Source organism: Megalops cyprinoides, chromosome 5 (genome assembly GCF_013368585.1).
Source record: "Megalops cyprinoides isolate fMegCyp1 chromosome 5, fMegCyp1.pri, whole genome shotgun sequence".
Taxonomy (NCBI): domain Eukaryota; kingdom Metazoa; phylum Chordata; class Actinopteri; order Elopiformes; family Megalopidae; genus Megalops; species Megalops cyprinoides.
The window spans coordinates 7660926-7686900 of record NC_050587.1 but is presented as its reverse complement, the minus strand read 5'-3'; the positions used below and the strand labels follow the sequence as shown (position 1 = coordinate 7686900).

At 41.0% G+C, this 25975-nt stretch overlaps 1 protein-coding gene across 1 annotated transcript in view; it reads left to right on the top strand.

The window, feature by feature from the left end:
- The window catches only part of LOC118777499 (PDZ and LIM domain protein 5-like), an 83585-nt gene that overhangs the window by 43644 nt on the left and 13966 nt on the right, over nt 1-25975 (top strand). The window contains exons 4-7 of the mRNA XM_036528493.1: nt 10744-10771; nt 11842-12380; nt 18493-18665; nt 19178-19208. Of these exons, the coding sequence (XP_036384386.1) occupies nt 10744-10771; nt 11842-12380; nt 18493-18665; nt 19178-19208 (771 nt within the window). The remainder of the gene's footprint in view (nt 1-10743; nt 10772-11841; nt 12381-18492; nt 18666-19177; nt 19209-25975) is intronic.

Here is a 25975-nt window from a genome sequence, read left to right as displayed (position 1 = left end):
TTGCGGTGGAAATTGATTTCTCGCTTTGAACAGATCCGGTTCAATTAAAGGCATCGTGTGCTGTGCTTATGAGCTGCTTTGGTGTGGTCACCCTCTATCAAAGTGTTTCTAGTTCAGCCAAAAAAATTTTATCACACTGATGTAGAGCAGTTTTCTTCTTTGAGCTGTGCCTAATTGATCAATTTCAGAAACATTCAGTTGGAACATTTTGAGGTTTTTCCTTTGATCATCAGTGTCCTATCAGTCTTGCATATCTGCCGTATTTGTGTATTTTAACCAGGTAAACACTCCATATATGGCAATCGGTTGATGTGCTGAAAGAATGTCTACATAATGAGACACACAGCACACATATGCTGGAAAAAGTCTGAGCTGCTGAATTTGGCAGTAAATAGTTTCCACCACTCAAAGGTTTTTATCAGACTGTGAGATTGGCATAGTTGAGGCCCTAAATCCACTTAGCTTGAAATTCATAAAGTTGCCTTTGCCCCTGCTGTGACACATTGACACTGTGATAAAACATACACATTGCAGCCCATTGCACAGTGAGAGCTGGGAAAGTGTCAAACTGCAGGATTGGCCTCTTGACTTCTTGGCCTCTTGAACTTGATCTACTGTTGATTGGAGACAGCCCCTGTCTGTGGATGGTCAACTGTAGATGCTACTTTGTCGAATGTGCCCTGTATCAGTGCAGCCCCGGCTTGTGTGCAGAGTCATGGTTCTGTGTGGAACTGACTATCACTGCAGAGGCCCTCTGCAAGGTGATGAGGTATCCCATGCTGCTCAGGGACACTATGTTGCGGTTTAGCTCTCACTGTGATTCATGCTGCTCTATGATCTACACTGAGGTCTTTAGGAGAAGAGTGACCACACATGGCAAACTAAGCGCTGAATGGTTCCCCGTGGGGCAGAAACACTAGACCCCTGACAAACAGAATAGGTAATATTTTGGACACTGTGGCAGTGGGAGCATGTAGTTTTCCTAGGGATGGTGGACTAAGATAGATTAACAACACCCTGACACCCTTCTTATATATAATGCCTGCAGAGTAACAGTGTGTTATTGTTGTGTAATGACAGCAGGATGGAAGAATGTCAGCCCTCTGTCTTTGCTATCACTCTCAGGCCGTGTGGGTGCTGTGGCTATTTTAGGTGCGCTGGCGGGCTGACAATTGCCCTTTGAGCACGTTTGTCATCATGTGCACTGGGCCAGGGGTTTATCTGTTCCTCCCAGAACAGAGCAGCTGTGTGTACTTGGCATGACAGTATCACAATAATAAAAGGTCAGCTGTGTGCATGGAGGGGAGGTACAGTACAGTGCTCCCTGGAGTGGGAGTGTTAACCTGTACCTTGTTTTTCATGCTCCCTAACAACAAGCTGGAGAAGGAGCTGTTCATTTCTAGTGTAACACATTCAGCACAATTGTGCACGTCCCTGAGGGTCTCTCTGCTCTTTGCTTTAGAGATTGCTCACAAGATGTTACTTTATTCTATGTTCCCATATCCTGGATCTCAGATATTTCAATAAGACATCATCACATTGACACAATGTGCTTACGTTGTTGATGAGAGATTAGCCTTGAGTTAGTAACCACTGCAGACAAATATGACGTTGTCTTTCATAATATATCACTAGAGTACCAGCTTTGGGGAATCATTAATACCGTCTGTACCATTGCACGGCTCTGCTGCTGCCTGTGTTTCTTCCGAGCGTCCTAAACAGAGACTGCCCATGAGCCAGTCCCAATGCAGAAAGTCCTGCCTGTTATTGCTTTCTAAACAGTTGTGTCACTTTACCTTTGTATGTGTTGCTTTGCCCTCTGAGCCACGCACTGCTGACAAGCCTGATTAAATGTGCTGAATTACAAATTTGTGTAATATTACTATACTATAAAACCACCTGTACATGGTTAATGGGGACATACTACTCTACTATTTTACTTTTTTCTTTCTAAATGCTATACATCTGGAGTCTATAATTTAGTGAAAGAATTCCCTTTTGTATTATATATGAATTCAAGCGGGACTGTCTAGGACATACAGATGCACCAGTTTAATTTGTCTTATCTCCTGCTGCCACAGCGGTGCCTACATGAGCTAATGAATATTCATTAATTTTGCTATTTTCTTTTTTTTTCTGTAAGTACAGTAAGTACCCATTACGTCTGTGCAATAAGACTATGTTAATAAGACTGCTTATTAGGAACATAGAGGTAGCCTGTAAAATAAACCACGTTAAAGATGTTCAAAGATATTCGTTTTTGTAAACCATAACAGGTAATTAGAGAGTCACATAATATTATCAGGAAATGTGAGTAAGCTAGCAAAGTTGACTTGACTTGTGCTAGTCAATACTAAGGCTAAAGGCTAATGCATGTTGTTTTGCCACCACATTTAATTGTTATTGAGCTTATTGCATGTATAGGAAAGGAAAGATTAGATCACTGATTCTCAATTCTGCTCCTGGGTGCCCCCTGCTCCGCACGTTTTCCATCTTCCATCTTTCTACCTACCTGACTGAACTCATCAGTGGCACTTTTGATTAGCTGAGCACACCTGATTTAATCAAGAGCATGCACACTTATTTCAATCAGGTGTGTTTGGAGCAAGGAAAGATAGAAGATATGCAGGACAGTGGGCCTTCAGGAGTAGGATTGAGAAACATTGGGTTAGATCATGCTGACAAATGAAACTGAAATCTCACATATGTAGCTAGCTTTGATCATTTTCCTAGTATTGTTTTGTTTTGTATATGTGCAAGTGTGAGTCTAGATCTTATTTTATAAGTCTGATAATAGGCAATTTCATAGGACTGTAATTACTTGTTCCAGAGCCGGGGGGTGGGGAGGGACAGCGAAGGAGCTCCAGTCCACCCAAACCATTACATTAAATTAGTGCCATTTAGCAGATGCTCTTACCCACAGCAACTTATACCAGTTACAGTGTTATCCATTCATACAGCTAGACATTTACTGAGGCAATTTGGGGTTAAGTACCTTGCCCAAGGGTACAACAACAGTGCCCCAGCGGGGAATTGAACCAACCAATTGGCAACCTTTTGGTCACGAGTCCTGCTCCGTAACCACTATGCTATACTGCCGCTCCTCATCAGATCAGGTTTCTGAGAAGACCACTGAAAGGTGGTTTCTTTAGCAAGAGCAAACAGGTTGTGAGGCAAAAGCTAAGGCTTTGGAATAGTTTATGCAGAACAGATATCAAATCTCCAACAGAACACGTTTCAGTGACTGAGCCATGTCCAGCCATTACAGTGGCTAGCCAGCTCAAGATCAGTTTATTGTGTGAAGCTTAAGTAAGCTACTTATAAAGCTTGCTTTTTGCAGTCTCTATGGCTAGCATATTTTACCCCAACCACATCAGTCTCTTCTAAATCTTCCATGAAGATGTAGGCAAAATAAGACATAGTCATTGGATACATGGCTGTCCACGAGAAACCAATGGTGTTTAAGACGAACCATTTACCACATTACCATATTGAAAGCAGAAATAAACTCATAAAGGTATAATTGTACGTATTCATACACTTATTCCCAAGTTTTCCCCATTTTTATCAACATTGATTGATTGATTTTTAAATAAGTCAGCTTTCGTCTACCATGGTAGTATTAACAGACTTGTTTATTCTATATGGTTTTAATGATTGCACTACATAAGTCCTGCCTTTGAGTTTAAGTATGAAGCACATAGGCAATATTTGTGCAGTGCAATATGAGCAATATGAGCTTGATTCATTTTTATTTCATTCATGTGTTCCTAATTTCTCATCTAAATTACGAGGGTTGTGTAAGGGTAGCCTTTGAATTTACAGATGCCATCTGGTGGTCATTTTGTACAACGACAGCAGCTCACGGGGGAAACCTACTACCGTGTTATTGCCACAGAGACAAATATGAATGCCACTGTATCATGATGGTGCTGCTGTCACAAGACATGCGACAAATTAAACTGATGTATCTGTACATACGTTCAATGTTTGTGTGTGTGTGTGTATGTGTGTGTGCATGTGATTACATTCCTGCTCAATTAGAGGACTAGGTAGTCGTCTTCACGCTTGTTAAACCTGTGCTGTGTCACTGCTTTAAGATTTGTGATTAATCTACTACTGCCCCCATATTAAAAGACATATGAATAATTTTGCCTTATGTCAAAGAGGCACAGGCAAACTGACAATGGCAGCAGGCAGTGCAAAGGTGGCATGTTAATGAGGGCCTTTTATGCTAAAAATAACTACCTCTCTCTATCTCTTAGTGTCTGTAAGTCTCCCTCTATCTATGAGGGTGTAGCATTCCTTCTGTCCCCTCCTGCCTCTCCCTCTTTCACTCCCCATCTCCTCTCAGTCTGCTCTGGTTAATATGGGACAGTGTCAGAATATCAGTCTCACTGGCAGGTGCTTTACTCAGAATACTTCAGGAGAGAAAATAAGCACGGTTCATTCCCTGACAGAAGCACGAGGTACACCAGGGTCCTAGCTACAGAACCACTCACAAGTGAAACTTTTTCACAATAATCTCATTCTGTTTTCTTCTCTATTAGCAATACTCTGCTCCTCATGTACAGTGCCTTTTGTACACCTTTCAGATTGAAAATGACACATAGAAATGATGTGACAGAGGTTAAAGCTGTGTAAGAAAGTTCTAAAATGTTTAAACATATTTAAAAGCAATACCCTGTTATATTATATTATATTATATTATATTATTTTTCTGGTGGCAATTTCCTCTTGGAAATTGTTACATTTACAGCATGTCTTTGTCCAAAATTTTACATCCTGGTTTTTGGAGGTGTTTTTTTCATTTTCGTTTTTTCATTTTTTCCTCATTGATTCTTAGTCATCCCAAAATGATGACCTTTCAACTGGTGAACTGATGTGTAGAAAGGCAGAATTTCAGCTGCTGTATGCACCATCATTCCAGTGCTTTTGCCACTGTTGCTTTTGCTAAAATAGTTAAAGATTTAGGGCTCGATATTTCTGGTCTGAAGGTAAATGACAAAAGTAGTGATCTGTTTTGTAGCAAGGAGTTGGGAATGACTAATAAATTCATAATACAAATGCATATAAAAACAATTTACAAGTATCTTAATGTGTTGGGACCCATCATCCCTGGTGCTGAAATTGTGCTGAATGACATTACCAGTGAACACCAGTACATTACATGACTTGACATGAACATGTTGGTATAAATGTCAGTATAAAGCCAATTCATCTCTTGGTAAAACTGATCTTTCTAGATCAGAAACATGTACTTTATATTTTATTACCACAGGTTGAAAAAAAGGAAAAAGGTAAATCTTTAAGATGATAGGGCAATGAATGAATGAATGACTATCCTGTCTATGAGGTTAATCTGACAGCACTGTGCAGGCTGTTTTTATCGATGATTGCACTAATTTGTAAGAAATGAATCTTAAAGAAAAATGGGAAAAGATATTACCAATAATCAAGTTGGATTTATGTGTTTGATAGGATGTGTTTTGTCTGCTGAGGTTTCCTCATCACACAGCTCTCAGCATTCTGTGACTCCTCAGGGGCCTGTGTGTTGCTCAGATGATGTTAGGCAGAAGCATCTATATTCTGCTTGGTGTTCACTGTCCTAGTGCACTGTGGGACTCGTAGAGTGAAAAAACAGTCATTATTCTTCAGACAGTACTTCAGTATGTTATAAGCCACTCCTTGAATGCTTCAGTGATAACCGTATGCATGAAAGCAAGAGATATATGCTGTGAAATGTGCAGTAGGTACTCTGAGTAAAGGGGTGAAAATAATACACATGCTAGAGACAGGGTAAGTGTAATTTCACAGAAGGCCCCTGGATGCCTGTGATGGAAGGTCAGTTTCACTACACAGAAGACCTCTGGATCCCTGCAACTGGATCATCGGTGTTACTGCACAGGATGTCTCTGGATCCCTGAGACTGGATGGTCAGGCTTAATGCAGAGAATGCCCCTGGATCCCTGAGACTGGATGGTCAGGCTTAATGCAGAGAATGCCCCTGGATCCCTGAGACTGGATGGTCAGGCTTAATGCAGAGAATGCCCCTGGATCCCTGAGACTGGGGCCCTGGGTCTGCAGCTACTTAATCACACTGACAGGTGGCATGTGCCAGACTGTTGCGTTTGGCTCTGCTGGGCTGGAAACATGTCTCTGCGATCATTCATTCAACATTCTCTCACAGCTCTTGTGTCCTGGGGGAGAGCATTGGTGCTATAGAGTTGTCAGGGGTATTGAGTTGCTACAAACGGCTCCATTCTTCACTGTAGATGGAGGATCCTGCATAAGAGCATTGGCTCAAACAAGGTCATCATAAAGATGAACTATCTTAAGTCTTAGAAATGCCCAATGGGTAATATGGGTGAGGATATTTTCCACTTATTCAGTAACTGTTCTACACTGAGACCTTTCTTTAGTTTTATAAAAATTGGTTGTGGCATTGGGTGTAAATTTTAATGCTGCTACTTTTATTTTTGGATTGGTGTGCCTATAATTTTTAATTTGTTGGAAAACATAGCTGAATATACTCAAGTGTTACAACTAGGCAGGAGAAAATGAGGCTTTCTTCTCAGAAGTTCTCCACTGAGGCCAAGCGTGTGAATTCCTGGAAAGAGGAGCTGTTTATAGTATCATTAAATGTATATTGAGTAATTGAATCATTGTTAGTAAGGACGTAATATTATAAACTTGAGATGGATCAGATAAAGTGAAATCTAGTTTGAGGTACTTCAGCTTTGATATTTATCTATATCCAAAAAATTGAATTCCTCAACTGAGGTATTTATATGGGATTTCCAACTCTGCTATGCAGAGGATGACACAGTATCACAGTACCTCTTCAGAAAGTATAAATATACATAATTTCAACGAAATATGTACTTGTAATTCATGCTGCTTTTGTAAATCTGAGATAGTGTCTTTATATCCTACGGTGGGTATTGTCTGTTTTGGAGATCTGTGATTATTTCACAGCTGTCTTTTTGTAATGCTGGGCATGTTCTTTTGTGGGTTGTAGTGCAACACACCACACACATGGAGTCTGCTGTCTGACCACACTGTCAAAACAGTTACACCCTCTCCTTGGAAAATGTACAAGACATTACCTTACCTTACAGATGTTGGAAAGACTTCCCTCATTGTTTTTTTTTAAGATGGGAAGTAAAAATCAAAAATAGGAAGAGCAGAGGTCCAATGAGAGTGGTCTTTAGGGAGAGGAGAGGTCCAATGGGAGAGGCCTTTAGGGAGAGGAGGGGTCCAATGGGATTAACCTTTATGGAGAAATGGGAAAGGTCCAATGGGAGTGGCCTTTGGGAAGAAGAGGGGTGAGAGTAGGCTTTAAGAAGAGAAGGGAAGTTCCCGTGGGAGTGGCCTTTCAGGAGAGGAAACATCCAGTGGGAGTGGCCTTTGGGTAGGGGAGGGGTTCCAGAGGGAGTGGCCTTTAGTAAGAAATGGGAAGGTCCAATGGACATGTCCTTTGAAGCCTAATTAACACAAGACCATTTTTTGAGTGTACATCAAAACACTCACGCTTCAGTGTATGGTGTATGTTGAGAGGTAAAGCATATGATTGTGAGAGACAGATTATGTGTGACAGTTTGGAGACCTGCTACTCTCCTTGTAGTCATTATAGGGGCCAATGTGAGTCGTTAGTCTGCCTCTCATGCACTGTGTCTTGTTTGGCCGTCTAACCTGAAGCAGGTACTCAGACAGTGATGAATTCACATCTTGAAAATCATCTTCTGAGTTACAATATGTTGTGCCATCAGCTGTCTATCCTGTTATGGGTTTTTAAAATTCTGCCTTGAGTTAGGCTGTTTTAAAGTAAATGCTGATGTATTATTGCCATTAGATGTACAGAATAAGTTGGTCAGCAATTCAGTCATTTTAGACTGTGACCGTGCATTCAGAGCACCATGGATGGTGGCTTTCAGAGAGAATATGTTGATTTCCAGCTCTTTAAAAGCAGGCTTGTCTAGCCCAACTGCTCTGTCTTGGATTTCCATCTGTCCTCCCCTGAGGAAGCTGGCCAACACTTCTTACAAAACAGAACAAACAAACTTGCCAAAAAAAAAAAAAATTACTTCAAAATACAAGGTAAAGAAAGCCAGCCTTGACCACAAGATGCTTACATGAGTTTTCTAGCAACAGCCACACACCTGTATTTAACGTGCCTCTGATTAGGCAGGTGTGGCTCGTTAACCAATGGCTGGCTTCACATGCACATCAGACAATTACATTGACAATAGGCTAGCAATTAACAATTAACAGGTTTTGATGCAGTTGATGGAATATGATCTGCTGTTGGTAGGTTTGAATTAGAATGAAGCGAAAGGGCCCTTGAACATTAAACATTTTTAACTATTAACACAAACTAGCAATTAAAATGCACTCAGTTTCTGGGGGAGGTGAAGGCCTTCCTTCACACCTCCTCATGCCTGGTGTGCCATCACTATGGAAACATAATTCTGAAAGAATTCCTGCCTACTCACTAAAACGAATAGTTTGTCCATCCCTGTTGTTAACACGATAGGACCTGCTTATTATGTTATTTCATTACATTAAAAAGAGTTATGAAAAGTGTTTTTGTAGTGAGAACAAAATTGTCCTTGTGTAAAAGTCAGAACAGTATAGTATTTGCAGATTAGGATCAACTGCAAAAGGTTTGGGTCTTCTGTATCTGTTATGCCTGTATGTCCATGAGAGTATGTTTGTTTATGTGTGAAAAATGTGCCAATATTTGCACACTGTTAATTGAATATTGGTTTGGATTTAAAATTTGAAGACATCCCAGAAATAGAAAGAAATAGGTAGATATTTCTTCACTGAGTTACAATGAATGTTGTACTCCTTAAACTGGTAATACCAAATGATAGTATTTTTGACTTAAATGTACAGGCGTAACACAATTTAACTGAATTACTTTACTTAAGATTATTTGAAACATCTGTTTTAGGGCAAAATATGTTCAATGAAGACCTCTCTCAATTTGTTTCTTTTTATCTGCACAAACACACCAGCCAACAACAAATGTTTTCCCAAGGCTCTCACAGGTTTTAACTGTCGAGAGACAGTGTATCAGTTCCACATCAAAATTTGCTTGACAGCTTCAGTCAAATTGAATGAATTATAAGTTATTTGGATTGAAAGCTAGCATGCAAAGTGGGTCTCCAGGATGAGGAGTGGAAACACAGGGAGGTACCGAGTGTAAGTTTGCTGTGCCTCTCAGCCATCTCCAGGAGAGAATTAGGACAGCAGGGTTTTGAAGGGTTTTATTTCCTCTGTATTTAAGCACTATGTGATACAACTCAGAACCATTTAGAGCTGTTCATTTCTGAATGCAGTGATGAACACATGGTTTGAATGATGCACTCACTCATCCAGGTCTCTGCTGCAGCAGCTTTGTGTGCTGTGGTTTATAGGGCTTATATTTCACTCATATGAAATGATGTGGAACTTTGCTGAACATTGTGGTTTAACTCTTTCCTGTCCAGTGAGTGAGTGGAAACACACTGAAGGATAGTCACAATAGCCAAATAAATCCAAGATGCTCACATCAGAAGTTTAAGGTTTAAAATGATGCCTACGGCCGCTAACTAGTACAATATGTGCCCTGCATCTCTCTGTTTCATGCTGTGGATGTGCAATAGCTTGTCATTCAATTTTAGAAAGTCATACCGTATTAAAAGTCTGTGTTCCTTAATTGACACTGGATGTCCAATAATATTGTTTATGTGCCCAGAGAACCCCAAATCCTTAAAGAGATCTATAAATAAAATCTTAAATTAGTAACTTTTATAGTTGTGTTTCTGAACAGAAACAGACTATGAAACATTTCAGAGCCAACAAGTTTTGAAAAGGGTGTATAATCTTTGCATTGGCACTCTGTGAGAATTTTATTTTTTCCATGGCATTGTTCCCTTTGGTTCAGTTGCTTATTTTTAGTCTGTTTTTCCTGACTCCATCCTTCTTGAATCCTTTCAATTTACAGGAGAGGAGAAGAACCTATACGATAAAGTGAATATTCTAGTGTTGTTGTTTTACAGAGTGTTTTGATTGGAGAGGGTAGTGAGAAAGGCAGAGCTGAAAGGGCAGAATGTAAGTAGAGTAAGAGATTCAGACACTCATCATAACATCCCAAAACATCCAATGTAGTTCTGGACTTGAACTCAGACAAATATAAAACATAGATTTTTTTTTTTAAATCAGGGGTTGGATATAGCTTTGTCTGTCACGTATTTCCAATTTCAGATCCACTGTATTTACAGGTAATGGGGAAATGTATTTACAAAATGTTATCATGAAAAATGTATTTTCCTTATTCAGCAACAGACAAAGATATCTGTATTTTTAGTATTGTGCTGAATATATAGAAACAAAGTTTCCAGGTGGTTATATAGTATTTATTTATGGAATTCATGATCTCTAATATTCCAACTGAATATGCCCTTTAGTGTACTGTTATATATACAATCAATGCTTCCCTTTCCTTACCTTCTAATCCCAACATCTTCAACATGTACATAAACTAGTGTGGAACATAACCTGACATTGTCATCAATATCACATTTACTGCATCACACAAACCACCACCGCAGCTGTCTTATAGCACATTCTACCTTTAAGCCATTGAATGATTGAGCAGCAGCGTACAAAATAAACATATTTCAGCCTGACCATATGAGTCTGTGTGTTTCTCTGACAAAATCTTTAACTGCCTTTTTTCTTTTTTTTAAACAGAGCCTCCAACGCTGCTGCAGTCCCAAAAGTGAGTGAGTTTTTACAGCATTTTTACGACATTCAAATAATTGTAAATGAACATACTAAGAAACAAGTGCTGGAAAAGCAAAAGCTTTACAATGAAGTTTTTAAGATGTTTGAATACTTTTTAACAAACTTGGTATATGATGTCTATTTAGATACTAGTGTTAATACTGTTAATGAAAAGTACTGTTAGGGCTAAGAATTCAGCTTCAGCTTGGGATCTCTGAGCACGCTCACAGTGCCCCTTTGAGGTGATGTCACATACAGTAGGCTCACAGTGGTAGGCTGCATGGTTGTCTTGCTGTGTTGCTTGCTGTGATCGTGACTGTTTTAGCCTTGTCATGTTCCACTTTATTGCCTCTTCTGCTGCACAAAAACAATTACAAATACGTCACGTCATAAATAACTATTTTGGGTTTAAGAAAGAGTCGCTTAAGGGAAAAAATACATTGCCTCATACATTTGTTTTCAGAGATAAATAGCATTATTCACAGCAAGAAAGGTAAAAAAGTAAGTCATTTTTGCAATGCTGTTCTCTTGAGGACTTCTCTTGCAGGTGTAGTAGTGTAGTAGTATTGTGTAGTAGTATAGTGTAGTATTTATTTATTTAAATAACCTGATCGTTAAGATTTTGAACTAAGTTAAAGCTGTAGTAATCACCCATTTTATGGTGAAGGATTAGCAGAACCTGACTAATCCCTGTTACCTGCCTTTCACACAGACTGGTGATGCTTCCTTCACTGATCTGGGCTGTGCTTCAATTTAAATGATTATTTCTGTGCTTAAAAGCACCCAGTTACACTTTTTTGTCATTTATGCTTAATGAAAAGTCCCAAAGTTCTTCGCTGAGAGGAAGTCACCTCCAGTGAAGAACTTTGGAACTTTAAGCTTAAATGGCAAAACAGTGAAACTGGAGTTTTTATGTTATATTTTGGGAGGTGAAATATTGGTGGCATTTGGCACCCTGTAGTGAGGTGGGGTGACCCTGGCTGTGATAAGGAAGCATCAGTCCTGCATGTGTGTGCTGTGTTCCTGTGTGTGAGATCCCTGCATGTGTTTCCTCACCCCGTTTAGGAGGAGCCCCCAGAGATCATTAAACCTGTACCCATTGCCCACCCTACTCCACCCACTACGTCAGCCAGCCCCGCCCCCAGTTCCGCCTATAACAAGACCGCTCGGCCTTTTGGTGGAGGCAGTAGCGCGGGCGTGGTCACCACCTCTTCCTCCACACCGGCACCCAAAGTACCATCCATCCCATCAGCGTCCTCTGCTTTCACCCCTGCCAGCTCCACCCACACCCCTCCCACCAAGCAGCCCCAGCCTCCCTTCCCTATAGGCTCTGCCCGCTCACAGGCCTCGGCCTCGGCCTCGGCATCGGCCACACCCACACCCACCCCCGCCCCCACCTCTACCCCCAAACCCAGCCCTGTGCGCTCTGCCTGCCCTCCGTCCTCCTCCTCCCCTGTCAGAGTGACAGGGTCCCCCTCCGCCCCACAGCCCTCTGTCTATAACACCCCCATCAACCTCTACTCCAATGAGAATGCCTGTGAGGTCGCCATGGGCCAGAGGCGGGGCCTACTCGAGAACCTAGGCGGAGCCAGTCAGCAAAATGGGTAGGTTTCACTGACTCACCCTAACCCTGCCCTGTCTCTTCACCCTTTCTCAGACCCTCAGAGGTAAGTGGGCCTCTTCACTGTACCTAATACATCCCTATCAGTCTGCATACTCACAGTGACTACATGAGGTCGAGATGTCTGTCCTCACTGTCCATCAGACTGCCACTGGATGGAGACTTCAAATAATGGAACATATCATTTATTGAATTATCCTTTATTATTGCATATTTATTCGACAGGTACTTGTATCCAGGGAAACCTTGCATTCGCTTCGCCAGCCAGCCCCACTCATTTATTTTACATCCAAGAAAAATGTTTTTTTTTTTTTTATTCCAGTCCCTCATTCACTCCGCACTTCATTATTCAGACAGATAAGCAAAATCAGGCTGCTAAATTTAACAGGGTGCTGAAGGAAGTCTCAGTTTGAAATCAAAACTTGTGCCTCTCTGCCTGTTTTTCATCCAGAGGAGCCAGTGTAAACAGTGCAGGGCTGAGGGGTGGGGGATAAGTGTTCACTGGTCTGTGCAGATACACACAGAGAGCAAAAGACTGAGGCCAGGGCTGTGTGAACACAGCTGTCCTTTCTAGTTGTTTTAGGAAGGTTGCTGAGCTGTCAAGCCCATGGCAATCAGAGGTTGAGTTCTTTATGAATTTAGGGCTATTCTGGGTTTGAAACGTTAAGGTCAGTATACAAACTCAAACCCTCCATGGTACAACCTGTCCTAACACATAAGCTTGAAGATTAGCAAGTGAGAGGATTCTGGAGTTTCCATGCATCCTCTGCCCATTCCCAGATGAAAAGGTACTAAAATTTAGAAGCTTAAATATACATTTTAAAATAAAGTAAAACTTTTGTGACTCATGGGATGTGTTCTACTACATGTGTTATATTGCTACCACTCTTATATGTATAATTTAATTCTCACATTACAGAATATATTGTATAAAAATATGCTTCAACATCCCAGTGCCATATTTGATTTATTTTCCAATATATACTGTTTTTATGGTTAATTGTTATAATATATTTCTGACATTTTGGATATATTTTTCCATATATTGAGGAAAATTAGGGCTGGCTGGTACTCAGCAACTTATATAGCTCTTTTTGCCAAAGTTACACTTGATCACACTAATTCTATTCATGAAAAAATAGCAAGAAGTTACAGGTTTTTCTCTTCTTGTCCAATTAACCTTACTTTCCATGCAAAGTTAAGTCCACCTCGTGTTGGTTTTGGTGGTGTTCCCAGTTGGAGGCGTGTGCTTTCCGAAGTGTGCCTGATGTCTTATCATCAGTGTTCTCTGCTGTTCTGTAGCTTCTAGAAGGTGGGCTGTGAATTATGTACATGCCTGTGGCTTGCTATGTGTTGGCAGGCTGTTTATGGTGCAGCCCTGGAGAGAGAGTCTGTGTAGTTACTCTGCAATCAGAGCCTGCATTAAGGAACTATGGTGCATTCAATGCCACAATGGAAAAAAAAAATATCCTGTCCCACTTAATTGGAGTGGAGCCTGAAAGGGATTCAACCAACATGCTGTGCGCTGGCTACATCACTATGCTGTATGCTTGCTATAGCAACATGCTGTATGCTGGCTATACCAATATGCTGTATGCTTGCTATACCAACATGCTGTAAGCCTGCTATACCAATATGCTGTAAACTTGCTTTACTTGCATGTTGTATACTTGCTATTGCCAGTGTCTCATCAGCCATGAAATAAATCTGTTTTCTACACCGTGTGCCTTGGTTGAGGGCTGGTTGTTATGGGGATAGGGAGGAAAGGCACTTGGTTTTTATTAGCACTGGGACATAATGTTGCCAGCTCAAAATGAGAAACAAATGTTTTTTTCTGGCTTATGTGTAGCCCAGTACATCGTTAATAAGAATAAATATAATACCACTATCAAGGATCCACATATGTGAGAAAATGCAAAACTAAACAGCCATGCAGCTCTCCTGGGACAGCCAGTCTTATTGATTACTTTGGCCAAGGGCAGTAAAGATATGTGTGACCATTAAGGTACTGTACACATTATGGGAGTTCTTCATGAAACTTGCCAGTCTTTGACCCTATTACTTAGTTCATTGGCATTGCATGGTTCCACAGTGTAAGAAGATGTAAAATGATTTGTTGGGTGGATTGAAAGCACCTTGTTGTGTCTTCAGTATTGCCCAAATTCTAATGTTATGCTGTGTTTCACAATGACACAGTGTAACTGGAACTGGAGCTATAGTGGCTGATTTCTCCCTGTGCAGTCCTAAAGGCAAAAGAGTCTTTATGTGCAGCACACATGGCATGGTAAAAGTGTAGCTTTATACACAGGTACATGTACTTGGAATGTAACTGGAAGAGTGATAATTCAGGAAAAATTCTGTCAACAACCTAACTTAAAAATGCATGACAATATCAACTTTAGCAAGACTACATGAAATACCATTCATTTCTCAACTTGTCTAATGATGTTTATTGTGCCACCGTAGGTTAAGAGGTATTTTTATAATCTGTTTACGAAGTTACCTTATTCATTTATTTGAAAAAAAAAAACATTTACCTAGTCATCTTAATGATATGTAAATGGTATTGGGGAATTTAGTAGCTATATTGTGCATTCCATTAATACCAAAGTGCTTAGGAATATGAGAATAATAATAAAAAAACTCAGGACAGTGTCAGCCTTTTTTACAGAAAAAATATGTATAAAGTCATGAACTAGCTCTTTTATCTCAAAAAGTGTATATTTCCATTTTATCACAATAATATCCAAATTATTCTTTTGGTGGCATTCTCATCCTCTCCTCAGCTTATTACTGCAGTGATGTTTCTGTTGCTGATCCCAAAGACAACATCCAGGGTGATGTCTGGATCTGAATGTCTTTCCTGATAGCTTGTGTTTTCAAAACACATATAGCTGTTTTATAAATTATTTCCTCTAATTTGAGCCGCATTAATACTTTGGCTTTTATTTTAAAGCAGAAAGGTTCATACAAGTTAACCATCATTTGTTTTGGAAATTGAATTGTATTGGCATGGTTCTGAGAGAAGAAAGGCAGAGTTGCCCGCAGGAAGAGACCAGCTGCAATGCAGGAGAGGGGCCTCCATTCCTGAGCACTTGTCTTTATATGTTGCTTATGTGATCTCTCAGCCTGTCACTAGCCAGCTCAGGCTTTTGCCTTAAAAACCACACAATCATGTTTTTAATTTCCTAGTGGTAATTAAAGCAACATTAAACAACACTACATCCAAGGCAAGTAAAGCCCATAAAGGCCAAAGGGGCATGTAAGAACTGTAGTTTAAGATTATGTGTAAATGAACATGTTTGGATGGGGGCTGTGTTCAATTTGCATGGCTGTGATGAGGACGTTCTGGCCTGGCCCTGGGCCTCATGGACTGCACTGGGAGAATATGCTGCCCTTCATGCTTGTGCATCTCACACCCCTTTCCCACTGGCAAGCTGGAACCAGACTGCCTATTTTCATCTGGGTTGCTTAGTGCTGGTTTTTGGTGTTTTTCCACAGTCCTGGCGCCAGACCCATGAGCTGGGCATTTGATAACCATTGGGAGGGGAGCATGAAGGCTTAGGTTTTCCATCATATTTTTGATTGTGTTGAACTAGAACTAATGATGTCACTTCAAAGGTTAATTGTTTTGGAAAGACTACTCCAGAGCTGTGGGCAGAGCCAGCAAGGTGCCTATCAACATTAAACTGAGGAGGTAAACTGAGGAACATCTCATTATTGCTGGTGATAACAAGCAATCAACAGGAGTTTTCTACAAGAAGTATTAGTAAGGAAGGAATAACACAAAATTAATTCTTTTTAGTCATTTTTTAATGTAATTGAGTGTTTTTGGAAAACAGTGGATTTCAGACAAAGTCCAGGCAGTGGGATCTTGGCTGAGGTAGTTCAGTGCACTACTTCAGTAGGATAGTCATACCTCCCCTGCAGCACCTTTAAAATGGTCTTTAAGACAGGCCCCTGCCGCCTTTTTTTACTGCAGTCTCTCAATTAACTGCTGAAGAGGACCAGCTGATGCAGCTTCTGATGCGTGTCAGGAATCTAATTAAGCTAATTGAAACCTGTAACAGGGAGAGAATTTGAAACCCTTTAGAACTTGGAAAGTCTCAGCTTTCCTTTCCTTCAGTGTTGACGTTCAGATATGAATGTGCTCGGGTACAGAGCGGATTCTGTGAAGAATGCGCATGCCCTGTTCTTCTCTGGACTGTTGTTGCATTCTGTCAGCTGCTTGTGTCAGAGCTGTGCTTGCATGTTGTCTCAGAGGGGCCCATATGATTTAGGACATCAGAAACACCTGAACAATATTAATACAAATGCACCTGTTTTTTCTCTTTGCTTTTTCCTCTTTCTCCACGGCTGTCATTCTACAGAAGGCTCCAGTGACAAAGTTAGTATTTAGAATTTGCTGTTTCCGATAGCTGTGTTTCTTTGTGATGTCTAGTCTGCTGTGATATGATGCTATTTTAACAGGCATGGCTGTTGTGCACCTTGGTATAACTCTCAGGAGTGTGGTTTGCAGTTGTAATCACACCTTGTTGTCAATACTAGCTTGATAAAGGAAAATGTAATATATTAATTGGCACATGTATTGGCATAAATCAAAATAAAGAATCCTGCTCATTAATTCATCAGTGGCCCATGTACCTGTTCGAGGCCAGTACTCAGGGGGTCATATAAGTATTTACACGTCATTGTTAATCCTGTCATCTCTGAGAAAACACATAACTGAAGGGATGTACTTAAAATCCATCTGTTGTTGTACATGTCTTTATATATGGGCTGTCATCAGCATCTATTTCAGAGCATGCATGAAGAGAACTGTTAAAAATAGCCAAAGAAATACTTGTGTTGTAAAATCATACTCAGTGAATGATGAGGCAAGTAAGCAAGTTAAATTACTAATAACCCACACAGACACAAACAAGCACACACACACACACACACACACACACACACACATATAATAAATGTTTTATTACCTAGACAAATCAGGAACTCAACAATCTGAAATAAAGGGTACAGTAACTATACCTTGTGGTGAAAGACACAACATATTTTCATTTCATGAGAATTCGTTTTGACCCTAAAAATGTGCTTGCGCATTCATGTGTGCTGTGGCAGTTTAAAGCTTGCAGCGTCCTATTCTTCTCTTGCCTCTGATTGTCAAAGTTTTAGAAATGCCTGAATGTGTCATTTCTTTTTCCAATAGTGGTCCTCACAGCATTCTTAAGTAAGTACAGCTTGCAGTCTGTGGTTATGCTATTTATTTTTTTAAGACGACTCGAGTCAAAAAATAAAAGTTAATCAAAAAGGCCTTATTTGATCCAAAAAAGCATGACTACTTCTGGTGAGTGTATTGGTGTATACAGCGTCTGCATGGTCATGTTTCATTGTTAACAAGTTGAGTAAATAGTATGGCTTGTTCTTTCAATATATTGTACTCAGTTGAAGGGATACATAATTTCTCTTGTTTTGTTTTAGCTGCCTAACTTTTCACTCAAATTTGACAACCCCCCAGCCCCCCAAATGGCAATGACCTCATTTTGATTCACCCACAAGAATGATTTTTACACAGTTCTTGATGCTATCAAGAATCAATGTATAAATGTACACCTTTCCTTTCTGGTTGCTCTTTGTCACCTTCTCTCTTTACAGTATTTGATTTTCCCCTCTTTTGCCTTATCTTTCCATCTTTCCATCTCATTTCCAAACTGCAGAAAAACTCCCTCCAGGAGGTAAATAGTCTCATCATTGTGTATTGTCTGACTCGTTACAATGCAGCGGAGGATTATTAAATAGCAGCATTCATATAGAAATATTTGTTTATTGCATTTTCGACATGAAATATGTCATTACAGTATTTCCGCAGACTGAGACCAAGTTGATCATGTGTAAGAGTGTTATATTCTTCATGTCTTAACATGAACAACAACCCTTTTGTAGATTTTTTAATTTGTACTCTATATGAGTTAGCACCCACCATTGAGTAGTTGTGCAGTGGTGTGTCATTTTCTAAATGGTTAGATGTTTTGCTTTATGTTTTGAATCAAATGACAATGCCAATGGTGGTTACAGGCTGCTTTGTGATACCCCAGGTCACCCCGTAAAGCTGTGGTGGACACAGACATGGAGCCCCAGCATGGTGCTTCCCTCGGGGATGCCAGTAAGAAGCGTCTGATCGAGGACACGGAGGACTGGCACCCCCGCACCGGCACAACCCAGTCCCGCTCCTTCCGCATCCTGGCTCAGATAACTGGCACTGAGCACCGTGAGTCTTGCCAGACCACCGCGGGTCCACACCTGATCAAAATGCACTTTCTGAAGGCTTGACAATGCTGCTGCTAGTGACTGTTCTCATTGGCTTAGTCCTGTCTTCACTCTGATTCAACTTCAAATTGCGAGTTAGGCATGTTTCAACCTGAATGATGTGGAGGGTCGTTGTGTACCCTCATGTCTGTGGAGTCAAGTGAATGAACACCAAAGTATTCCCCCTAGACATAGCCTATCCATTACCCCAATCTATATCTAAATCTGTACCAAGCACAGGGACAGTTTTCTGTTTAAAGATTTTGGTATAACTTGATTGAACCCATAATATCCTGTTGTCAGGGTAGACACCCAAACCATGCAACCATTAAAGGCTGTAAGGGTGGCATGCTTATCTGCACAGTAAGAAAATTCATCCGTTTTTGCTTTACTGGAGACTGCACAGTGCATTATGGAGTGTTTTGAATTAATCATGTCAATACAAGCTTATGGGTATCATGTGTTCTCTTTCAGAGCAAGACCAGGAGAGCAATGTAGGGAAGAAGTAAGTAGATGGTGGTTTTTTCATCCGACTGAATGCTATGCTGTCTTTTTTGACAGTGAATGAACTGTGGACATTGTTAATATTGCTGTTTGGTTGAGGGGATGCCTTTGGTATTTGATGCCCTGTACTTTTGGCATTTTCCATCACATGGGCATGTCATTATGTGGATGTTTTGTTTATCCCAAACATCCTGATACAGTAAGTGGGAACGTGCTGAGTTTAATATTAAACTGAAAGAGGCCGTATTCCGACAGAACCCAGCTGTGATCAGCATGAAAATGGTTCAAGCTGAGCTGTCTTCACTCAGTGCTGCAGATTTAAGCCCTATGTTTTATTAGTCTCTATCTGCTCCAATCACACACACATTCTACCCAAAGCTGGGTATGAGGGAGGAGGTCTACAGCTAAGGTGAATTGACAATAATTAAATGGGTCTTTTGGTAGTTCTGAGCTGTTGTGTGCAAATGTGCAACCTGCAGTAAGATACAGATGTATATGAAAACTATGAACTATGAAAGTATGAGGACAGGGGCTGTTGACACTGGATGAAGTGTGGGATGAAGTGTGGGATGACAGAGTATGAAGGAAATGGCTTGGGAGTGATGTTGGTTTAGCATATCAGCTGCTGACAAAACAGCTACCCCTTACTTTGACAATGAAACATTAGAACTGAAACCAAAACGTTCTAGAACTGTGTGTGTGCTGTAAGAGTCGCAGGACCCTGGACCCACATGCTTGCTGCAGATGTGGAGTGGGAGCCCGCGGTGACTGGACGGCACCTATTGCTTACTGGAAGCCATGTGCAGAAAGGGCACATGTTTGAAGGGTTGCAGGCATCAGTGTGGTGAAATAATGAGGAGTGCTCTCTAGGGGCAGCCAGGATTGTGGGTTCAGATCTGAAGTACTGAATTTGTAGGGTTCTGTGGAAGATCCTCCTGAAAACAAGGGCTTCAGAATGTCCCTTTGAATGATTTCTCCTGTGTTCGATGGTCTGTATGTGCTTGAGTGATGCTTTGGTCATAGTTATGCATGTGGTCCTGTGAACAGCAGTGACTCCTGATATAGTTACAGGAGCAAAGTTAAAGAAGTGTGTGGGAATGGAAGAGTGCTGGTTTGGTTTGAAATTGGTTGATCAAAGGAAGACCAGTGACAAATGTGTTTGTCCTACTTGATAAAAAAGCTCTCATAGATCTCAGATTGTGTTTTCTTACATGTTGAAACTGTGTCTATATGAAAGCATAACAGAGGGAAAAAATTTGTCAAAGAGTTTAACACGGATCTGAATAGCGTATTACTATTTTCATTTTTCTCTACTGCCTCCCTTCCTTCTTTCTTTCCTTCCTTCCTTCCTTCCTTCCCCCCTCCCACCCTCCCCTCTTGCCTGGGTGCCAGGGTGACCAAAGTGAACCCGGAGGTCGTCGGGCCAAAATACAACAAGCTGCGTGATTGGCACCATGGGGTTTCTGCACGTGTCCTCAATGTCCAGTAGTATCGGTCATTCTGCCTGGCAAAGACAAGAACACAAAAGAACCCAAAGAGAATCCCTGTGTTACATAATCCATCACCTGCCTCCTGTCTCACTTCAATCTTTTCTCATTGTATATTCTGTTATATTTGTGCAAAAATCTTGAAGTTGGTACTTGGTGTGTGTGCAGATTTGTTCATGTGCCTGCTTTCATGGATAGCCACAGGTTTTGAATAGAAATCATATGTAAGTTTCAGGTGCATTGTTATAAAATGTTGAAAGAAGATTACATTACTTATTCCTCTGGGGACTTCATTTATCAATGTATTCACTGCAAGTTTCAGTACCTGTAAACAGCTGTAAGCACTGAAGCACAACAGTTTGTACTGATACAAGACAAAACAGCTACAGAGGATACATGGAATTTCAGGGGAAAACAGACAACATGGACACAGACACAAGAGACACCAATCACAAATACAAGGGAAGACAAATACAGATGAATAAAACAGGTACAGAGAGTGAAGATGTAAAAACAAGCTAGCAAATCTGATCCGGCACGCATTTTGCTGGACATCTGCTAAGGACTGCAAGCAGCCTGAAACCATCGGTGGAATGTGTGGTGGATTTGTGGAGTTGATGGTCTAGCTGTGTGTGTCTGTGAAGCTTGGGGGCTTGGAGGGGGGAGTGCAGGGGGGCGGTGTTTGAGGAGCAGGGGGTGTTGAAGGCAAACTTTGTGCTGTAGATGTCCTCAGAGAGCTGAAGAGACACTGAGCAGGGTCAGGCGATGAGTGCTGAGGGAAGGCAGACTCATGATGGATTTTTTCTGGGACTGGCTGACACGTTGTTTACACACAGAGTGCTCACACACATTTACATTTACATTTATTCATTTAGCAGACGCTTTTATCCAAAGCGACTTACATAGGTTACAGTTCTTTACAATGTTATCCATTTATACAGCTGGATATTTACTGAGGCAATTGTGGGTTAAGTACCTTGCCCAAGGGTACAGCAGCAGTGTCCCAGCGGGGATCGAACCGCCAACCTTTCGGTTACGAGTCCTGCTCCTTAACCACTATGCTACACTGCCTATGCTACACATGTTTGATGGAGTCAGGGCAGACAGCATAGAAGCCTCTCTGCTTTTCAGAAGGACATGTGATCTGTTGAAAGAGGCAGAAGACCTGAAACTAATGTCCGTGGAGTTCAGTGTCAACAGTGCGTCTATGTGAGGAATGGTGGGGAGGGCTGGAGTGAGATGTGTTGCAGTCTACCCATTTTCACAGCCTGTCAGTGGTGACAGCTGATGAGTGGAGCTTTTCTGTTCACCTTTTTTCTTTTTACCTTTCTGGCTATCCTCACTGTGCTGAAGTACATGGTTCTGTCTCTTTGTTTTCTGTTAAACTTTATGAATTTCCAGACCTACATTTTATGGCATTGCATTCTGTTTGCCTGGTAACATTTGTCTGAAAGAGGTTGTGGAACAGTAGGGGTATTTCAATAAAGGTCCTGTATGTTAAATCATTGCCCTTTTCTGTTGCTTTTTCTTCTCTGCTTTTATTCTCTGTCTCTTTCCCTTTTCTTCTTCAGAGTACAGCACCCTGACCTTGTACAGCAAGGGTAGCTTCTAGCAGTGAGAGAACTCCACTACATTCCCTGCATGGCATGTGTCATGTGACCAGTCATGTGACCTGTAACAGAGCAGCTGCCAAAATACAATGATTTATGAGTGCTGTGGGTTTGTTATGTACACAAAGCAAGCATGACAAGCCTCTATTTACTCACAGCTCTACTAGCTCCAGACCTAGTATGCTGGTGAGCCATGTTAGTGTGAAAACAACATTTGCAAAAATGTTTATCTATGTTAAAGTTGCACTTTCATTGATATACTTGTGAATTTGAAAAAAATATTCTTAATAGATTCTTATCCATTTCAAGTACTCAGACATTTTTTTGAACATAAAACCATTCTTCTAATTCTGCTTCTATGATTTGAATTAACTGCTCAATCACACTCACACATTAGAAAGAAATAGGGTGTTAGTGTGTGTTCAAATAAAACTGTAAGAGTAGTGTTTATAAAACTTCACTTTATATTGATTGAGAGAAATTAGTATTCAGCCTTTGCAACTATAAGATCAGCTGGAGCATACACTGTGGGTCCCCAGGATAATGACTGAAACACACTGATATATTCAGAATAATTGCTTTTTGTTTTTGTGACATTGAATAATGTATTTGATGCAACAGACAATATGGAAAGTATATTATACATATTTGAAAGTCCAGCAGCAGTACTCAGCTCTTTGAAGAAGAATCAGCAGTGATTTGGTACAGGCTACTGACCTCCTTATTGCCCCCGTCTGGATGAAAAAAGCAAGGCAATCCATTTCTGCCTCTGTAGCTTTCCAAAGGAGGAGTAGACCAGCCAACATATAAAATATCAAATATTTATTTATTATGTACATATACTGTCCTACAAATGGGGGAAAGCGAACAACAAATTTTACCATGAAGAAGGAAAAAATAAAAGAAGACATGGACAAATGTGTATGTGACTGCAGGACAGTACACCCTGGAGGTGCATTGCATATACGGTTAACCCGTATGTTGTTACTGTTTGTTTATATCTCTGTAACAGCATTGCTGTAGACAGGAAGATCCTGCAGTATGTGCTAGTGATACCATCTACACCACAGTATCTGTCTAGCTAAGTCTCTACACATATGTACTGGTGAATCTCTTTCACAAACAAGTCATAAATGCATCATTACCTGAAGGATTGTAACGCACTATTATAAAAGCTGTGACTATGTGTTAACAGCTGGTGGAAGAATGGAACTAAATAGTGTTTCTAAATGATAAAAATCCTCATGCTGTAGAATGATGTAGAGTGTTGTGGAATGATGTCACTATGGCAACCTGTGGTAGTAGTCCTGCTATATATCAGAGTGAATTTGTGATTGGAATGTCCAGCTCAGCTGTGTGCCAGGATGTCATTGTGCAGTAATACCTCTATCCATTGAGCATTGGCCTGTTTTCAGTGAGCCTTAAAGGAACACTCCATCCAGAGCAGAATTCACTTTTTCATTTAGGTGTGTGGTCTTACCCATCTCCACACCCTCCCCCTACCCACTGTCTTTGACATCTTGTCCTGCTCTCTTCCTGTCCAGGTTCCTCTTCTCTCCTCCCACCCACCTCCCTTTTCCTTTCTCTTTTCTCTTTCCCTTCTCCTCATCTTCCACACATCTCATAACCAATGTTTCCTTTTCTCATTTACCCACTCCCCAAATATTTAAAAATTCACTCCATGTCATTCTTTACTCCCTTTCTCTTCTCTGTCTGTCCTTCCTCTGTTACTCTGTCTTGTACACTGTTTCCTTTGATTGCATGCCTTTATGTGGCACCAACACAGCCAAACATCCTTGACAGGATTCAGACCTTTCTGATTCCCTGGACATAGACTGTGGAATCAGTCTGTTGAACCACTAGTCCTACGGCTCTTGAGCTGGTGTAGATAAAACCCATGATTGAATACCTGGTCTGACAGGTTTAACATTTTATCACTAGAATGGACTTGCATCAAAGTGTTGTATGTAGTATGCTCTCTCATTGACACTGCACGTTCATTTAAACATTTCTGTTCCAATTTGTCCCGGTTTATTCATTCAGTCTCAACCACCATGGTCACAGAAGGTCTCTCTTATTTAGCCTCAGCACTTCTAAATTATGATCACTAGATGGCGCTAAGCCCTCACAGAGACCAATCGTCATGTCAGCTGTCCTACTAGTGCTACAGCCACCATCAGACTTTCACAATTGGAGTGATAAGCTTTTCTGAATAAATACAGGACTAAATTTTACGATATGGTTAAGAATAAAGTTAAGAAGCTACAGAGTCCTGCCAAAAAGTATGTAAGTTACAGTGAGTTAAAACATTATGAATTTCTCATCACTCTTTGCAAACGTGAGCTGTTCACACTAGGAGTGCGAATGATTTACTCAGTATAAATCATGCCAAACCTTTGCTTACAGTACCGAATAGTACAAAGTACTGCTTTCCCACTTTTTATTAGTCACCATCAACTGTGTTTACACTACCATGTCATGGTGGCAGGGCACAGCAGTTGCTAACAATATGAATTGTTATAATTTTATTTAGATTATTCTTTACCCTTGATTTTGATTTCAAGCACAAATGTGAAATGTAGCCAATTGTGGGTACTGCTGTCAGACCAATTGAAGTAAGGAGGGATGGCTGCAGAGTGTAACTAATGCCTTCTTTTGTTTGCATAGTTTTATTTCATCTCTCACCTTTGATACATAATAGTAACAGTTGTCTCAGCCTGGACTGTCTGCTCCATCTTTGTACTTTCCATCATGAAACGGCAATGTGACATTATGTGTATCAATCAGTTTGTGCTCAGGGCACACACACGGGGAATAACCACAATATGTGTTTCCATTGAAATGACATGGGTCAGCGTGTGTGTGCATACACAGTGGTTCTGAAGTGGGCTAAATCAGAAGTGAAAAAGGGTGCTGTGGGCTCTACAGAGGCTGCCTTTCCCCATGGGCATGCCTCCCCTGGCTCTGTGCCACATGGGACGGGGATGGGGACGGGGACGGGGGCAGGACCCCCGTGTGCCAGTGGGTGACAGGCTGCTGAGCACGCTGGCTTCATTCCGCCCTGCAGCGGCTGCACACTGCTGAACTGCGCTGCCCAGGCAACAGCCGTGTTGTGTCTTGGCGATGGCATTTTCCGCCAGCGATGATCACGCTGGAATAACTTGGCATGGACCCCCCAGTCTTGGGGAGTTCAAACACTCCAGCACACAAGGGCAGCACATAAAGTGTTTCTGAAGGGCAGTGCTGGCTCCGTCTGTGTCCACCTGCTTCCACAGGGAACTCCCTCTGATTTCTGTCCTTTTGTACAGACTTCTGAAGATGAGGTGAATGAAGCTAAATGCCTAGTAATGAGAGGTAAGCTTCTGTATTCAGAGGTGAATCACAGTGGGACCTGGTCATCTCTTAAGCATGTGTTTCTTAGAAATAAGGAGTATTTTTATGCCTTAAGGTTCTAAGTCAAAAATAAATTAGATCAATAGATGCATACATAGATAGCTATAGATCCATCGATAGGTAGGTAGATATATAGCTATAGATAGATAGACAGATAGACAGATGCATGGATAGATAGACAGCTATATACCATAGATTTATCGATAGATAGGTAGATATACACCCATGAGCCAAAATATTATGACCACCTGCCTAATATGCTGTTGGTCCACTGTGTG